Source organism: Ptychodera flava, chromosome 20 (genome assembly GCF_041260155.1).
Source record: "Ptychodera flava strain L36383 chromosome 20, AS_Pfla_20210202, whole genome shotgun sequence".
NCBI lineage: Eukaryota > Metazoa > Hemichordata > Enteropneusta > Ptychoderidae > Ptychodera > Ptychodera flava.
The window spans coordinates 23,267,951-23,285,888 of NC_091947.1; the positions used below are offsets into that span (position 1 = coordinate 23,267,951).

General features: G+C 35.2%; 3 protein-coding genes across 3 annotated transcripts in view; all 3 read left to right on the forward strand.

Moving 5' to 3' along the window:
- The window catches only part of LOC139119532 (protein mono-ADP-ribosyltransferase PARP14-like), a 240,592-nt gene extending 234,127 nt beyond the window's left edge, over window positions 1–6,465 (forward strand). Inside the window, exons 21-22 of the mRNA XM_070683374.1 lie at window positions 5,905–6,097; window positions 6,446–6,465. Of these exons, the coding sequence (XP_070539475.1) occupies window positions 5,905–6,097; window positions 6,446–6,465 (213 nt within the window). The remainder of the gene's footprint in view (window positions 1–5,904; window positions 6,098–6,445) is intronic.
- Window positions 1–17,938, forward strand: part of LOC139120345 (protein mono-ADP-ribosyltransferase PARP14-like) — a 259,128-nt gene that overhangs the window by 53,537 nt on the left and 187,653 nt on the right. The window lies entirely within an intron of this gene.
- LOC139119533 (protein mono-ADP-ribosyltransferase PARP14-like) overlaps window positions 10,760–17,938 on the forward strand; it is a 41,454-nt gene continuing 34,275 nt past the window's right edge. The window contains exons 1-3 of the mRNA XM_070683375.1: window positions 10,760–10,862; window positions 11,647–11,886; window positions 14,636–14,848. Coding sequence (XP_070539476.1) covers window positions 10,760–10,862; window positions 11,647–11,886; window positions 14,636–14,848 — 556 coding nt within the window. The remainder of the gene's footprint in view (window positions 10,863–11,646; window positions 11,887–14,635; window positions 14,849–17,938) is intronic.

Below are 17,938 nucleotides of genomic sequence, written 5' to 3' on the forward strand. Positions count from 1 at the left end.
CATAAAGAGAGCACCCTCTTCCTGTATATCATGCTTCTTCATGCTGACTGATTACTTTTTAGTCCCCTGGACTTTGTCCAGGGGGGCTTATGGTCCAGGGTGTTCAAATTAAAAAGAGTGGTCAAAGTGATAGGGTTTTTATGGTAAAGCTGGGCTATATGATTCCTTATGTGCTATTTATAGCAATAACACAATCTGTATAACAGTGCAATGAAAGTGTTACATGATTCATTATAATGCTTTTGATGACCTTGAACTTCTTAAGTTGCAAATATTTGTCTCTTCAGTGTGCTTTCTCTGAGTACCTACAGTCTCAACTTATTCAACAGGACTTACTTAGTAGTTTTTGAAAAAAATAGCAATGGTAATTTGAGAGTTAAAATGTGCTCGGTTAATAGGATGAAAATACTGATAAAGATAACCATCTGAAGATTCTTTATAACCTGACAGATATGCTGTTTTACTTATGATATAATCTTGATAAGCAAGGCATGTTTACTTTAATTAGAATGTAATTAGTTCTTGTTTATATTATTATAAGCAGTAGTATCAAGTTAAACAAGCTGATATTTATAGGTTGGTCGGCTGTTGGAGGTTAAAGGCTGTAAAAATAAATGTATGTATGTATGCATGTATGTATGTAATATGCTCATATTTGCCGTTTCATCTTGTGCTTATTCTATACTTTGTTGGCGTTTACGTTCTCCTTTTTGCAATAAACCCTCCTGTCTTTCCTCAACTTAGCAGTGGTGTGTTCACAAAGTGGAATCTGTGTTTTATCACAGATGTGTTTTGTGATACACCTAGCTATCTGCCTTCCTTACATCATCATCGTCGTCCCCTTAGCCAATCAGCTCTTCTACCCATGACTGTTATCAATCCTCCTTCCAAGCCAATCATCCAAGTTTACACACGACACTTCATAATCAAGCCTTTGTCTCATCGCTCCAATTCATTCATTCATTCATTCATTTAGCCGCTGAGTTCATGCCATACCAGCTCAGCCTATCCCACCACCATCCCCTGTCTCCTCCTCTCTTTTTCCCTTTCTTCAAGTGTCCGGGCTTTGGATCCATCCTGACCCCCATTTCTCGGGAATTCCACTCCTTTCCCACATTGCGGCCTCTCAGGATGGATTCATCATCAAGGTCATTCAGACCTTGACCCCAAGGTCACCAATGACCGTTGCTCGGTTGCTTGACTGAAGGGGCCCTCTCCCATATATTTTGCTCATTTTATTGTAGGTTAGTTTGCTACTTCTATTTTGACTGTTTTGTATTGTAAGCTTTGATAGTACTTAGTTTGAGATCTGCTAGGGCACTAGTTCTATGCCCTTTACTGCTCATATTTGCCGTTTCATCTTGTGCTTTATTCTATACTTTGTTGGCGTTTACGTTCTCCTTTTTGCAATAAACCCTCCTGTCTTTCCTCAACTTAGCAGTGGTGTGTTCACAAATTACGTATGTAGGTATGTATGTATGTACCATTATGTATGCATGTATGCATGTATTTATGTAGTATATATGTATGTATGTATGTATGTATGTATATATGTATGTACATGTATATATGTCCATCCATAGCAAAATCAAGCTGATTTTTGGTCTAGTTGTGCTGTATATGATGTAGATATGCTGTGTTAAAATGAACATGTCAGCATCATGAAAATTCAAATGAGGGACAAAAAATTTGAAAATCGTCAAAACTCAGGAACTGTCCATCTGACCATTGTCATACTTGGTTACTAAGTACCTTAGGCCACACAGGTTTAACCGAATCGATATGATGCAGATATTGGCTATTTTTAGCTACTATAGACTATAGTCTATAGAAGCTATTGGGATGGGTATCCGTCCGGCATCCGGCGTCAGTCTATGTATGTATGTATGTATGTATGTATGTATGTATGTCCGTTTGTGAGGCGTCCGTCCACTCAAATATCTTGAGAACCGCAGTACTTACTGATTTGATATTTGTTGTGTAGATGAAAAATATGATTTTGAGAAACCATTTTTTTTAATTTTTTGATATTGTTGAAAATATGCAAATTAATGCCAAAAAAGGCATTTTTGGTAAAAAATCTTCTTCTCATAACCGCTGGTCAGACAGCTTTGTTATTTGGTATACAGGTCCCTAGGGGCAACCCAACTTAGATTTGTTCAAATTGTGATGAAATATGCAAATCTGTATTTTTAAGGAATTTTTTTTGTCATTTTTGATCAAAATTTGAGTTACATTGCATGTAATTCTTGTACTGTATAAACCCTATCAATTCACCCAGAAAAAATAATTAATATGATTTTAAATAATTGAATTAATTAGGAAATCATCAAAGCCAAAATAATTTTAGTGTAGAATTATCAGAAAGTTCAACTTTTTTTGAGAGTTCATAGTGAAATGCTTACCATCTTGGAGGATTAAAACATGTAAAGGCAACTTTCCTGAATCCAAACTTTGACATATTCTGAACCGTCATTTATTGTGCCCTGTATGTTATCTAAAAGAAATTGCTCAAAATAGTTTGTCATGATAGGGTGGTCAAATAAATAGAGATAGAGAAAGTTCTAATTTCCATTTATGGTTGACTTGGTAAGGATAAAATAAAATTACTTTTTGAGGAAAAAAAAGAGTGGTCAATTAAAAGAGTGGTCAAAGTGATAGGGTTTTTATGGTAAAGCTGGGCTGTAAGATTCCTCATGTGCTATTTATAGCAATTATGCAATCTATGTAAACAGTGCAATGAAAGTGTTACATGATGCTTTTGATGACCTTGAACTTCTTAAGTTTCAAACATTTGTCTCTTCAGTGTGCTTTCTCTGAGTATGTAAAGTCTCAACTTATTCAACAGAACTTACTTACAATGTTAATTTGAAAGTTAAAATGTGCTTGGTTAATAGGATGAAAATACTGATAAAAAGATAACCAGCTTAAGATTCTTTATAACCTGACAGATATGCTGTTTTTTATGACGAAAATCTTGATTTAAGCAAGTCTTGTTTACTTTAATTAGAATGTAATTAACTCTCGTTTATTAGCTACTATAGACTAATATAGTCTATAGAAGCTATTGGGATGGGTATCTGTCCGGCGTACACTGTCAGTATGTATGTATGTATGTATGTATGTATGTCCATTTGTGAGGCGTCCGTCCACTCAAATACGTTGAGAACTGCAGTACTTACTGATTTGATATTTGTTGTGTGGATAAAATATATGATTTTGAGAAACTATTTTTATTAATTTTTGATATTGTTGAAAATATGCAAATTAGCACCAAAAAAGGCGTTTTTGGTAAAAAATCTTCTTCTTCTTCTTCATAACCACTGGTCAGACAGCTTTGTTATTGGTATACAGGTCCCCAGGGATAACCCAACTTGGTTTTGTTAAAATTGTGATGAAATATGCAAATCTGTATTTTTACGGAATTTTTTTTTCTATTTTTGGTCAGGCCATCCTGAAATGAGCTATCAAAGATATCCACCTTCTTCATGAATACATGTGTCACAAAAGGTTATTCTCTACATAACACAGCAGAGCTCTGTCAACTGTTGAGTCGCTTGTTTTTTCAAAACCGCTGGTCAGACAGCTTTAATATTTGGTTTACAGGTCCCTAGGATGACCTTAGTGAGATAATTTCATACAGTCAGGAAATACTTAATTTTGTATCCATGTCTATAGTAGCTTCAGGGACTTTGGCCCTATGTTCTATTTTTAAGCAGGAACTTCCCCTACAAAACCCGGATTTAACTTATGCAAATGTAAAAACCCGCGCTACTGATATGATGGCCTTGTTTGGTCCCAGAATCCCATAATTTTGCCATGTTTCAGGCGTTCATTGTTGTTGAATCATCCACATGATGTCTGTAAATATACAGAGACTAAACTTGAGTCTAAAATAAAACTGAGAAAATGTTTGTTTTTTGTCGGAGAACACGTTTCAAAATGTGTTCCCTGTATGACCATCTGACCCCTCTTTGCATATGTCACAAAAGTGCCCATCATGATTATTTAAATTTATCATACAGTCAAAGCAATGCTGTGGGAATTCAAAAACTCCCATCCAGTGTATGCAAATGGCTGCGTCATCAGTAATCCCCCTATTGTGTGCCCACGGTCCTGTAACTTCCTGTTTAATGATGTCTTTCTCTATTTTCCATTTTTCTAAAACTAATAGTCCTATTGCTTTAAAATTTTGTTTAACGGTTCTTAAGGATGACCAAATAGGATCCATGGAAATTATGGTGAAATTCATATATTTGTATATTGGGGGAATTTTTTGCAATTTTTGGTCAAAAACTCTTCTTTGAAACTGTCAATCCCATCACTTTCAAAGTAGGTGCAAAAGTCATTATGAGTTGGAGCATTTCATATTGCTGGGTATAAGATTAATTTGGACTTGCAATGGAATTTTCTTAGTAATCAACCTGTAAGATGATGCAATGTCATGTGTGTACTAGTACTTAGTATTTATGTAAAATGGGAGCACAGTGTCATTGACAATATTTTGTAATAAGGGTGCTATGTCAAGAAATACCCAATCAAATTTGATGAAACATGGTACAAATTTAGATATACCAGAGCTGTAACAGTATGCAAGGACAGTTTTAAGGATCATGTCATTTAATTGCTAATTTGCATATTTTTGTGAATTTCTGTAATCAAGGAAATATGTCTAGAAGTACCGCGGCAAATTTGATGAAACTCGGTATAGATGTTGATCTCAAAGTGTTGTAATAGCTAAGAAAGACATTCAGCAGTATCTTGTCAATTAATTGCTAATTTGCATATTTAATGAACTTTCCTAATTAGTGTGCTATGTCCAGAAATATTGCACCAAATTTGATGAAACTTGGTACAGATGTTGATCTCAAAGTGTTGTAGTAGCATGCAAAGACATTAATCGTATCATGTCAATTAATTGCGTATTTGCATATTTAATGAAATTTGCATATTTAATGAATTTTCATAATACGTCAAGAAATACTTCTTCAGATTGTTGAAACTTTGTATAGATATTGAGCTTATCTTGCTTTTACTGTGTATCAGGACATTTATCAGTATCATGTTTATTAATTTCTAATTAGAATATTTAATGACTTGTCCTTATTAGTGTGATACGTCCAGAAATACTGCATCAAATTTTATGAAACATGGTACAGATGTTGATCTTCCAGTAGTGTAAAAGTGAATAGTGACATCCTGTTGATAAATTATTTATTGACTTATTTAATGACCTTTTGTGATTAGGGTGGCAGCCAAGATTGGCTGAACAGGGAAACAATGTTTGTAATTAGAGATCTATATTCTGAATGACTGCACTAAATCTGATGACACTTGCTGCAGATGTTGATCATACAAAGATTTACCAGTCAAGAAAGGCATTTTAATTTTAGCAGTATCAATAGCTAATTATAGGAAGTCTCTTCTGTACTGAACATGAGGACATTTTTGGTTCACATCTGGCATTCTGACTTTTTTATGTCAAGAGCCATTACTCAGACATGCCTGGACCAGTTTCTTGCATATAATTTGAATTTTGACATTTAAAAAGCCAGGGCATGACATACCTAATTCTGTCCAACTTGGTAAAAGGACATAACCCTATGCCACTTATACTATTACTGATGTCTACTTGTTTACAATCCAATCCAATATGGGCATCAGTCACAGACAGGGCTTTGGTACCCACATTCCTTGTTTCATGCTCATCATATCGACTTCAATTTTTAGTCACTTCCAGTGACAAATTCCCAATTGCAAGGGGGACTATGTCATTGTCAATGACTTTTTCCCCATCAGTTTTAATGAAAATTATGTTGAGATATTGTTCTTATTAACATTATAATGATAGAAATCATCATGTATAAAATTTTGTGTGTTGAAGTTCTGATGCTTATATTATAGGCCTTTGAAGATGTAATAACTAGTCTCACTGGTGTACCGCTAAGGAAGAGATATCAGAGGAGGTCATCAGCAAAGCATGATGGTGCTAAAAAGATGAGTAAAAAAAAGAAAGTACATAGCTTTTCACCCATGCAGTCTACTCAGTATTCTCTTAACACTACTGCTGTTCAACACCCCAGTACTGCTTTGACTGGTAAGTTTAACAGTGTTTACATTCCCTTCAACTTCAGATATTCTACTCAGAGACATTATCCTTATTACATTCAGGCTCACATTGATATTAATAACTGATAATATGTTGTCATTTACATTTTATAATTGACTATCCTATACATAGTGATCATAAATCTGTATGGAATTGATCAAGTTGAGGTTTGCCTCTCCAGAAGATCATACATTTTGTGTTTTTGAAGACACTTCACTGAGTAACATTTGACTGTAGAAAAGAAATAATTCATTATTGCCTAATGCAAGAAGATCAGAAAAGGATAACCATATAGGAATGATAACCTATGAATAATTATATACTAAATTTTTATAGGAGAATTAAGTGAATATTAACAATCATACCAGCCTAATGCTATGACTTGTGAATAAAAGAAGTAAATTTTATTTACTGTAATGAGATTGTTCATAGACCCTCGAGAAAAACAGGACAGGCAACTGCAGTTGTTTCTTTGTACGATCTAGCTTGGAATATATTAAGTTTATTTGCCAAGCAGTCCCCGACAACAATACTTCGTACGTACATTTAATCTCATTAATGATCAAGCTGACGTTGTGCATGTGTACACTTTGCTCTTGCATGGCATGTTCCGAGTAATGACACAGAGAATTTTTTGAGTTCACGCTCCCATATATGCATATGTATATATGCAAAATGGGAGGTATTCGTATAAGGTGGCAAAATGGCGTCTGTGTGTATGTATGTAAATATGTATGTATGTCTGTTAGTCCGTCCACATCAAAAACTCCTAAACCGTAGCACCTACTGTCTTAGTATTTGGTGTACAGGTGCACCTAGGTGTGGAGATGTGAATTTGTTCAAATGAACATGTCAGTGCCAAAAATATGCAAATGAGGGGGAAAAAGGAAAAATCCTGCAAATGGCTAAAACTCAGTAAGCATTGGTCAGATTTGGTTGAAACTTGGTATGCAGATTTCTTTAGGTATTCTAAATTATGTGTGCAAAAATTTGGATGAAATTTGCATGTTTGTATTTTTAGGGTATTTTTTCCGTTTTTAGTCAAAAAAATCTTGTTCTCTGAAATCGCTCGTCTGATTGCTATGAAACTTAATATTCATGTTCCTCAGAATGACCTCAGTCATGCTTATACAAATTGTATTGATATTGTCATATTTGTAATTTTGGGGCAATTTTCCCAATTTTTGATAAAAAAATTTTTAATCCAAAAACTACTGATTTGATAGCTTTGATATTTGGTACACAGGTATCTAAGATTAATATCAATATAATGTATTGAAGGTATGTTGAAACTGGCAATTTTTTTTTATTTTGGGGCAATTTTTTGCCTTTTTTGGTCAAAATTTTTTTCTCCAAAAACTTCTGATCTGGTAGCTTTGATATCAAGTGTACAAGTTCCTAGGGTTTATGTTAATTAGATATATTTAAAATTAGGATGAAATCTGCAATATTGTGTTTTGGGGGCAAAAGATTGATTGACTGGGTTTTTGGTCAAAAAATTTGTTTCTCAAATTTACCAGTCTGATTGCTTTGATATTTAGTGAACCGGTTCTTAGGGTTTTTGTTAATAAGATATATTGAAATTAAGTTGAAATCCGGAATTTTGAATTTTGGGGCAACTTTGCGAAACTTTCAGTTTTAATGGGATATCTTTCATTTTGTATTTTAAAGATTTTTTTTGTAATTTTATACCTACTGGAACTAAGTAAGAGTATATAATGTGGTGATTTAGTAAGCATTTGATATGGTAAACTGTATTTGGTGTTGAAATGCAGTAAAAAAATCCTGGCAGATTTGAAAAAATTCCAAACAAATGTCAATAAAAAATTCAGCCAGAGAAGGTTTGACAAAAAGAAAGGTGAGAGGGGGAAAAAAAGAATGTACAATGGATCGGATAAAAAAGATAATGTATCTCATCGATCTTCCAGACACCATCCCTCATCAAATGGTCCACCCCTGATGTATTTTTGTGCACAATTAACCATGCAGTGTATTTTACTTTAAGATGTCAAGTGAGGTAAGGATTTGAAAGGAATAGTCAAGTTCTCCACTGTTTAACTTTATCTCTTGTGTCATCATCCTTGTGTAATTGGTTAAGTTTGTAAGTTGTTCCAGATGTGGATGCACCAGCTGTTCTGGAAGAAAACAAAGTTTACTTTTCCCTGTAGGGTTTCTGAGTTGATGATTGTATGTTGAAATTTCTCCATGTATCTGGTGTATGGGCAAAGTGTAAACATTGGTTGCATGTTATGTATTTCAGTCTATGTAAAATATTGTAAATGAAAAATCAAGAACAGTTTACTGTGTGCTTGTAAAAGATGACATATTTGTCAATACATAAACTGCCTTGCAGATTGATTGTCTTAAAAATTATCACAGAAGTAGAAAAGGAAAGAAACTTATCAAATTGCTGTAACATAGTCACTCTCAGTGCCTGTATAGGCCTATACTTAACTATTTTATCATTACATTCAGCTGTTTGTTATATCTTTATCACTCTCCATGGGCCAAGGCACACTTGGGGTCAATGTCATCACTCTGTGCCAGTCTGTGTATGTCAGTCTGTCTGTATATGTATGTCCATGTTTCATACAATTGTTGACTTGTTTTGATAACTATATGGGAGCGAACAGTGATGTTGTCACTATTTTTTGATACCAGTCATGGTGAATGTTCAGGTAACGATGAAGATCACGTTTTGAATTCTAGCCGAAGCCAACAGGAAAACACCAGACGATAAAGACAGTGTACATTCAGCCATAGATGCTACAGAAAACTCTTGCTAGGTATCGACATCTAAAGTTTACATTCCCTACAAGGAAAATCTCCGATAATAACAAACCTTTACAAGTTAGACAAGTCTACACTTCCCCAGTCCTGAGAACAAAGATCTGACCTTTATTTTATGTGTCACGCAAAATTGACGAAAATCAGGGTATACAAAAATGACAACTCCATCGGAGCTCAAGTACACTACCTCTAACGTTATGGTACTATTTTAGCCTCAAGAAACACCAACATTCGGATATGCTACACATGTTTACACTCGCAAAGTACTAGAAAAGACATTTTCAACAGAATCTTTTGCTGTCAGGCGAAACCTTGTGATAATCGGGACTCAACGGCGGTTGGTGGAGTCAGAAGCGGTATGATAGACAAGCATTTACACAAAGCAAAATGCTGTTTTTACAAATTCGGCCTTTCACAGTTTTCAAACAACAACATTTCAGTAAATACTTTACTGAATCATGGAGCACTCGTCGCACAGAAAATATTCCGACAGTTAAAATATGAAAACAACTCTGTGATGTCAACTGCTGTTAAGTCTGGAACTGTAGTGATATGTGTTTTGGATTTGTATTCGAAACTTTGTCACTTTACAGCAACATACTGACTCCCTGTAGACTTCTATTTGCATTGAATCTCGCAACTAATATGTAAAAAATACTTTAACTTTTTTGACGAATTCTTCTCAAAATATGTGTAACACTTTTCTTTCTAAAATGGACTTGCGGGTAATCCAAAATAACTAGTAAATCGAAAACATTATCACCATATACTCGCATGCAGTGTCTATGAACCGGACGTCATGCAGTTGATCGCGTCCAGCTGCGTTCCTTCCCCGACCCATTAACACATCTTAATTAACATCTTAATTAACACATCTTAATTCCAAGTAGGATCGTACTCTGCTAGTCCTAAGTCTCTTTATTTGCGAGAAATGGACACTTTCTCGCTTTATTGCGAGAGAAGTAATCGAGAATACATACTTTCTCGCAATCAAACTGCGAGAACTGTGCTTTCTCGCTCTGCATCTGCGAGAAATTGAATTCTCGCATTCAATCAGCGAGAAACTATGTTTTCTTGGGCTGCATCTGCGAGAAATTGTGAAATTTTTTTGAAATGCTTTTACGAAAGAATACAATTTCTCGCAGATGCAGAACGAGAAAACAAATTTTTTGCTGATTGATAGCGAGAATTCAGTTTCTCGCAGATGCTGAGCGAGAAAACACAGTTCTCGCCAGCTGATTTTGAGAAAATTAAATTCTTGCCAATTGATCGCGAGAAAGTATGTATTCTTGCTTCCTTCTCGCAAAAAAGTGAGAAAGTGTCCTTTTCTCGCAAATTTCTGTACTAGTGTTGTCTGTCCTGTTTTTTCTAGAGGGTCTATGATTTGTTCAATCCGAAAAATATGTAATGTAATTATGCACTCGAAGGGCACGCGTAAACCTGAAACTCATGATGCAATATGTGGCTGAGATTATGCTTTTGATACAGTTGAGGGCTTGTATCATATAAAATTTTCATCATCAAACAACAAAAGAACACACTAACCACGCCATCTCCATAAAGCATTTCAAAACAGGCTAAGCCTACTCCCTTCAACTTAAAATCTACAGACACTCCAAGACCAGACAAACAGACCATTTCATTTTTTATACCATGTTAATTAATTTGATAAAAACATTTTACCCCAAAAAAAGTTCTTGTTACTGTAGTGCATGAAAAGTCACAGGTTCCTTCTATTTTCACTTTTTACACAAATATGAAAGGGATGCACATTGATAAAATCTCATTATAAATAAATCAGATACTTCAGGACAAAATTTGTTCACCAACATTAAGAAGAGCAAATACCAATGGGACATTATGATTGGAAATATTTGTGTCCAAGTACAAAGAGGTGACATCACTACAGAAACAACTGAAGCAATTGTCAACAGCACAAATGAAAACCTCGACCTAAGTGTGGGTAAGTTACAAGTGAAGAGTTTCACCAAACTGCTGTTACAGCAAAAGGTGGATTATTATGTCCTTTTATCATTACACTTTGCTTTTACTCTCCAATTCACATGAGACTGTGATGTTAAGAGAACAGGCATAATGTGCCATTAGGCAGAGAGATTTTGGAAAGCAACATAATTGATACTGTAGCTGTAAACAAAATATTGACAAGTAAGACCTGCACAAATTTTGGAGGCACAGCCAAGTCCTCTGTTCTTATAAGAGTCTTTTGGCCAGAGGTCCATATATCTTTCTTTCATGAATTTGACTTTGTTTGTGTACCGTCTATTTACTGTCTGTTCTGTGCTGTTTTGTGTCTGTGTTTACAACTATTGTCTTACGAATTCTGACCTAAGTGTTATTGGATTATGGATTGGTATGATTATGATTATCTTATAAAAATCTGAAGGTCTTATAAGAATCTTGTAAGATTCTTATATTTTATATGCAAATTAGTAACAGTAATTTCTTTCAGAATTCCTATAAGTTAGTGGAAAAATGAGTAAGAAATTTTCATAGATGAGTAAGAAATTTTCTTTTGTTCCTTATAGCTTTACTAGTCAAAATTGGTTTCAATATAAGTCTAGTCAAAATGATTTCAATACAAATACTGTTACAAATTTGCATACAAAATACTTATAAGATTCCTATACAAATCCTTTAAGAATCTTATAAGTTTAAAATATTTTCATGCAATATTTCATGCAATATTTACAACTTAGTAAGTGAATGTACAATTTCTATAATCTAAGGTGCGGTATCCAAAGCAATTTTGCAAGCAGGTGGTAGGAGCATCGTTGATGAATGCCAAACGCTTGGAAGGCAGCTACCTGGAGCTGTTGTCATAACCGAGGCTGGAAAACTGCGTTGTAACTACATTATTCATGTTGTAACAGTTACCCAACAAACACTAGAGCAAAGCATCATGGGTATTCTCCAGTTGGCCGAACAGAATGGAATAAAGTCTCTTTCCATGCCTGCCATAGGTACAGGTAAGTCCAGATATAAGGGTTAAGTTGTAAGTAAATGTTTTTGATACAAAAAGCACCCTTCTAAACATGCATTGACCAGCAGGGATAATAAACATAAGGCCAAAGTCCCTGAAGCTACTATAGACATGGATACAAAATTAAGTATTTCCTAACTGTATGAAATTATCTCATTAAGGTCATCCTAGGGACATGTAAACCAAATATTAAAGCTGTCTGACCAGCGGTTTTGAAAAAACAAGCGACTCAACAGTTGACAGAGCTCTGCTGTATTATGTAGAGAATAACCTTTTGTGACACATGTATTGATGAAGAAGGTGGATATCTTTGATAGCTCATTTCAGGATGGCCTGACCAAAAATGGGAAAAAATTCTGTAAAAATACAGATTTGCATATTTCATCAGACTATATTAGTCTATAATAGCAAATAAACGAGAGTTAATTACATTCTAATTAAAGTAAACAAGACTTGCTTCAATCAAGATTTACGTCATAAAAACACAGCATACATGTATCTGTCAGGTTATAAAGAATCTTGAGCTGATTATCTTTTAATATCAGTATTTTCATCCTATTAACCAAGCACATTTTAACTTTCAAATTAACATTGTAAGTAAGTTCTGTTGAATAAGTTGAGACTGTACGTACTCAGAGAAAGCACACTGAAGAGACAAATGTTTGAAACTTAAGAAGTTCAAGGTCATCAAAAGCATTATAAGGAATCATGTTACACTTTCATTGCACTGTTTACACAGATTGCATAATTGCTATAAATAGCACATGAGGAATCTTACAGCCCAGCTTTACCATAAAAACCCTATCACCTTTGACAACTCTTTTAATTGACCACTCTATTTTTTCCTCAAAAGGTAATCTTATTTTATCCTTACCAAGTCAACCATAAATGGAATTAGAACTTTCTCTATCTCTATTTATTTGACCACCCTATCATGACAAATTATTATGAGCAATTTCTTTTAGATAACATAAATGGTGGTTCAGAATATATCAAAGTTGGGATTCAGGAAAGTTGCCTTTACATGTTTTAATCCTCAATTCACTACGAACTGTCAAAAAAAAGTTGTACTTTCTGATAATTCCACACTAAAATTATTTTGGCTTTGATGATTTCCTAATTAATTCAATTATTTAAAATCATAATTATTTTTTCTGGGTGAATTGATAGGGTATATACAGTACAAGAATTACATACAATGTAAGTCAAACTTTGACCAAAAATGACAAAAAAATTCCTTAAAAATACACATTTGCATATTTCATCACAATTTGAACAAATCTAAGTTGGGTTATCCCTAGGGACCTGTATACCAAATAACAAAGCTGTCTGACCAGCGGTTATGAAGAAGAAGATTTTTTACCAAAAACACCTTTTTTGGCATTAATTTGCCTATTTTCAACAATATCAAAAAATTAAAAAAATTAGTTTCTCAAAATCATATTTTTCATCTACACACCAAATATCAAATCAGTAAGTACTGCGGTTCTCAAGATATTTGAGTGGACGGACGCCTCACAAACGGACATACATACCGGTACATACATACATACATACATACATACATACATACATACAGACTGACGACGGACGCCGGACGGATACCCATCCCATAGCTTCTATAGACTATAGTCTATAGTAGCTAAAAAACCAAACTGATATTTCTGAACTCCTAACTTTGCACGAAAGACTTGATAAAATATTCCAGAAGCTCTTCTGTATTGCAAAAGTAAGACGTTTGGTTTGATTTCACTATGAGATGCCCATGGTAGTTGAAATAAAGAGTTGCCATATTACTAAATACAAATTTCAGTTATTTTGTATTTCCGTACACATTGTCTATTCTACTACATCACTAGTACAGAAATTTGCAAGAAATTTGTGAGAAATGGACACTTTCTCGCTGTATTGCGAGAAGTAAGCGAGAATATATACTTTCTCGCGATCAAGCTGCAAGAACTGTGCTTTCTCGCATGCATATGCGAGAAATTGAATTCTCGCAATCAGTCAGTGAGAACTATGTTTTCTCGCTCTGCATCTGCGAGAAATTGTGAAATTTTTGTGAAATGCTTTCACAGAAGAATACAATTTCTCGCAGATAGAGCGAGAAAACAAATTTCTTGCTGATCGATTGCGAGAATTCAGTTTCTCGCAGATGCTGAGCGAGAAAACACAGTTCTCGCCAGCTGATAGCGAGAAAATTAAATTCTTGTTAAGTTATTGCGAGAAAGTTATGTACTCTTGCTTACTTCTCGCAAAAAGCGAGAAAGTGTCCATTTCTCGCAAATTTCGGTACTAGTGCATGTAATTGTGAAATATGCTACAAACAATTGACTCAAGAGTATGCATTATGGAATACGCCCTATCTTCTTGCAGACTTGATGGTTGCTTCTTTTGTGGACAGTTGGTCTATTTGAATTCTCAAGCAAAACGAGACAAAATATAATCATTCTTAGATTTTTTAAATCTTTCATGTCTAAAACCCTTCATGTATCTGGATAACCATGATTAATATGTAAACCCCCCTAGGCATAATTAGTCTTGTGTTAGGTACTTTTAATATGATAGTTCGACAGGTTTAGATGTTGTCTTTGACTATCTTGTGTCATGCATGCAACAGCAGCCATAATACAGCATAATCTAACAAGTGCAGCATCAGGGAGGACTTCAATTAACACTTCCTCGTAGCTTCCTGTTAATTAATTTATTTATAAATAAACTTTACTTGCCACTAGGTGGGCTTGGAATAGACTCCAACGATGTGGCCAGTAAAACTTTCCACGTAATTGGTGACTTTGTCCAGCAAGCGCTCTACCAACAGAACTTGAGACTCATCCGAATAACCATATTCCAGCAACCTATCGTTGGTATATTTCAACAAGCAATGACTGATTTGTTGACAACACCAAGAACACAGGATGACAGGGGAGCAATGAGAAAGTGGTTTGGTAAGTAGCAGCCAGTTCAAGGCCTATCCATAGTAGACATCTGCCAATATGTTGATCCAACTTTGTGAAAAGCATAACTGAAACTGTGATCCAATTTGATCAGAACCTAATATGCATGTTTCACACATCAAATTTTAAAAGTAAGAGAAAATGTTCAGAAAAATCAGATTCTGGCCACCAATGAGATGAAGGCCACAAAAATTTCATACACCATTCAGACAAATGAAGATTATATAAAACCTACATAAAAATGGGAAATCGATCAGGATTTTATATCTATTATTACACTTACTTTTATGGCAACACTAACTGTCAATGGCATATATGTAAATTAGCAAACCTACCACAAATCTTTCCTTTATTAAGAAGTCCAATTTCTAAGCACAACTGCTTTGGGATGCCTTCATTATATGACCATCAGTTAAGGTTTTGTTGGTCTGCTTGCAAAACTACCAGTACAACAAAAAAAACTGAACAAAAGGCAAGCATGGAGAGCCATTATGGGAGTTGTTTGTCTTGAAGGTAAGTATTACTCAAATCCTTAGGGGGTTGTCTTTCCATCTCATACCTTCAGGTCAAAATGAATTGCCAATAGAGTCCCAAGGTCAACAAGGTGGTCAACAATAAATGACAACACAATCTGAAGCATAACAGGAAAAAAGCATGACTTTCAAGTTAAGACCGCACAGTTTTCTTCACAGGAAAATTAGGACCTACTGTTTTTGTGACACCTGGAATTGTGCCACACAAACCAAGTCAGAATGGAAACATATCTTTATGCTCAAAAGATGTTTCTGTGACATGACCTTTGAGACAAGAACTACTGTTTGTCTTTAAGTTATTGATTCTAAATCCAGACAAACCTACAGAAGAATCTTTCACTCACCTTAGGTGTCCAAATAATCACTGAGCTGGAGTGTCCCACTAAAATTGTGTGAAAATATGCAAATTTGTATTTTTGAGGCAATTTTTGTCATTTTTGGTCAAAATTTTTTTTTCATCAAAACTGCTCATTTAACAGCTTTGATACTCGGTATACACAGGTTCACAGGGATGATAAAAATATGATATATTCATATTATGATGAAATCTACAATTTTGTATTTTTGTGGCGATATTTGCCATTTTTGGTCAAAAAATTTGTTTTCAAAAACTACTTATTAGATACCTTTGATATTTGGTATACAGGTTCGTAAGGGTTATCTTAGTGTGATATATTGAAATTATGATGAAATCTTCAATTTTGTATTTTTGCAGCTAACTTTGCCATTTTTGGTCAGGCCATCTTGAAATGAGCTAGCAAAGATATCGACCTTCTTCATCAATGACACAAACAGTTATATAACACAGCAGAGCTCTATCGGCTGTTAGCTTGCTTGTTTCTTCAAAACCACTGGTCAGACAGCTTTGATATGTGCTGAGGTCCCTTAGGATGACCTTGGTGAGATACTTTCACACAGTCAGGAGATAACTTTATTTTGTATCCATGTCTATAGTTGCTCCAGGGACATTGGTCCCATGTTTTATCTCCTGGTCCTCGTTTGTGAGGGTTGGCTGCATTTAATTTCTCCAGTTCATTCAATGTCAAGGGGTTTTGTCTAGTGTTGTTGAGTTTGAATACTCTTGGGGCAACTCACATCTAGCCATTGCCGTGTTTTGTAGCTTCCATCGTATCAGGAGTTGGTGGAGATTCTCTGAGTGCTCCAAGGTTTTTGTCCCCTTCAATCTTGACTACCTTATCGTCATTTTGTACTACTGTACCGGTACATGGACAATGGCAGATATTGCAGGCAGGTGGCAGCAATCGGCGGATCCAAGCTGGTTCACCATTTTGCATTTTGTCATGCAGGTTCAAAGTTGGCTGTTGTTGGGCCAGCTTTTGATTTGGATATGGGTTCAGTTCCCTCCTATTTATCTCCCTCGATGCCCTGGGGTGGTCTGCCCCTTCGGTTGCGATAAGGATTTATGATGGATTAGTTTTTACCATAGCTGGTAGTTCTGCCCTTCTGGCAAGGGTTGAGGTGGGTCCTGCTGTTGTTAGGGCTAGTCCACCATCATCTTATGTCATGGTAGTTTCCCTGATAGGGTCCTTCCTCCCAGTTTCCCAGGGATTTTTTTCAGATTTTCCGGCTGCCCCTAGCACATATTTTTGATGGTTTCTTTCGCCAACATGCAAGGAGGCACTGCATATGATGGAATGTACACATTTAAGTACTGCCCTTATCCTGTTTACACTCATTTGCATCTAACACTGAATGCTCAACTTCATGTGAATATTGATACATCTAATGAATTCATCAGTGGGTTTCCTCTGAAACTTCATGAGCTGATAAGAAACTTCCACAAAGGTTTCCACCACCACCACAATGATAACAAGTTTATGTAAGCATGTAGATACTAAGTCGGATGCCATATTTTGTGGGCTGTGGGTTGTGGGCTGCAGGTCACAATAAATGTTTAGCTCACATGTTCACACGCGTGGGCTAATGTCGCAGTGACATCTGTCTGTCTCTGTCTGTCTGTGTGTCTGTCTGTGTATCTGTGTGTCTGTCTGTCTGTCAATGTGCTCAATATCTCAAAAATGGCTGATCAGATCACAATCAAATTTGGTACCTAGATTAAGTTTGCAAATGGCAAGAATGATTTGTTTTTGGTGGGTGTGGCTGCTTAGTTTTTGCTCATTTGCATAATTAATGATTTTAGAAAAAATGGCTATACAATTTGATGATATTCGCTACAGATGTTGATCGCACCAAGATATATCAGCAGTGGGAACCATTAAGGGGTGACATGAAAGATTGTTGCTAATTTGCATATTTAATGAACTTTCCTAATTATGGATATATATCTGCTTTGACGATCAAAATTGACCAAACTTGGTATGTATATCGAAGATACTATGATTTAACATTGTTGAAAGTCATTAAGCATTTTAACTTCAGCCAATTCCTAATTTGCATATTTAATGAACTTTGCTAATTAGGGATATATATCTGAATTGACTTGACTAAAGTAGATTAAACTTGTTAGATATATTGAAGATACTATGAAACAAAATTATTGAGAATCATTAAGCATTTTTATTTCAGC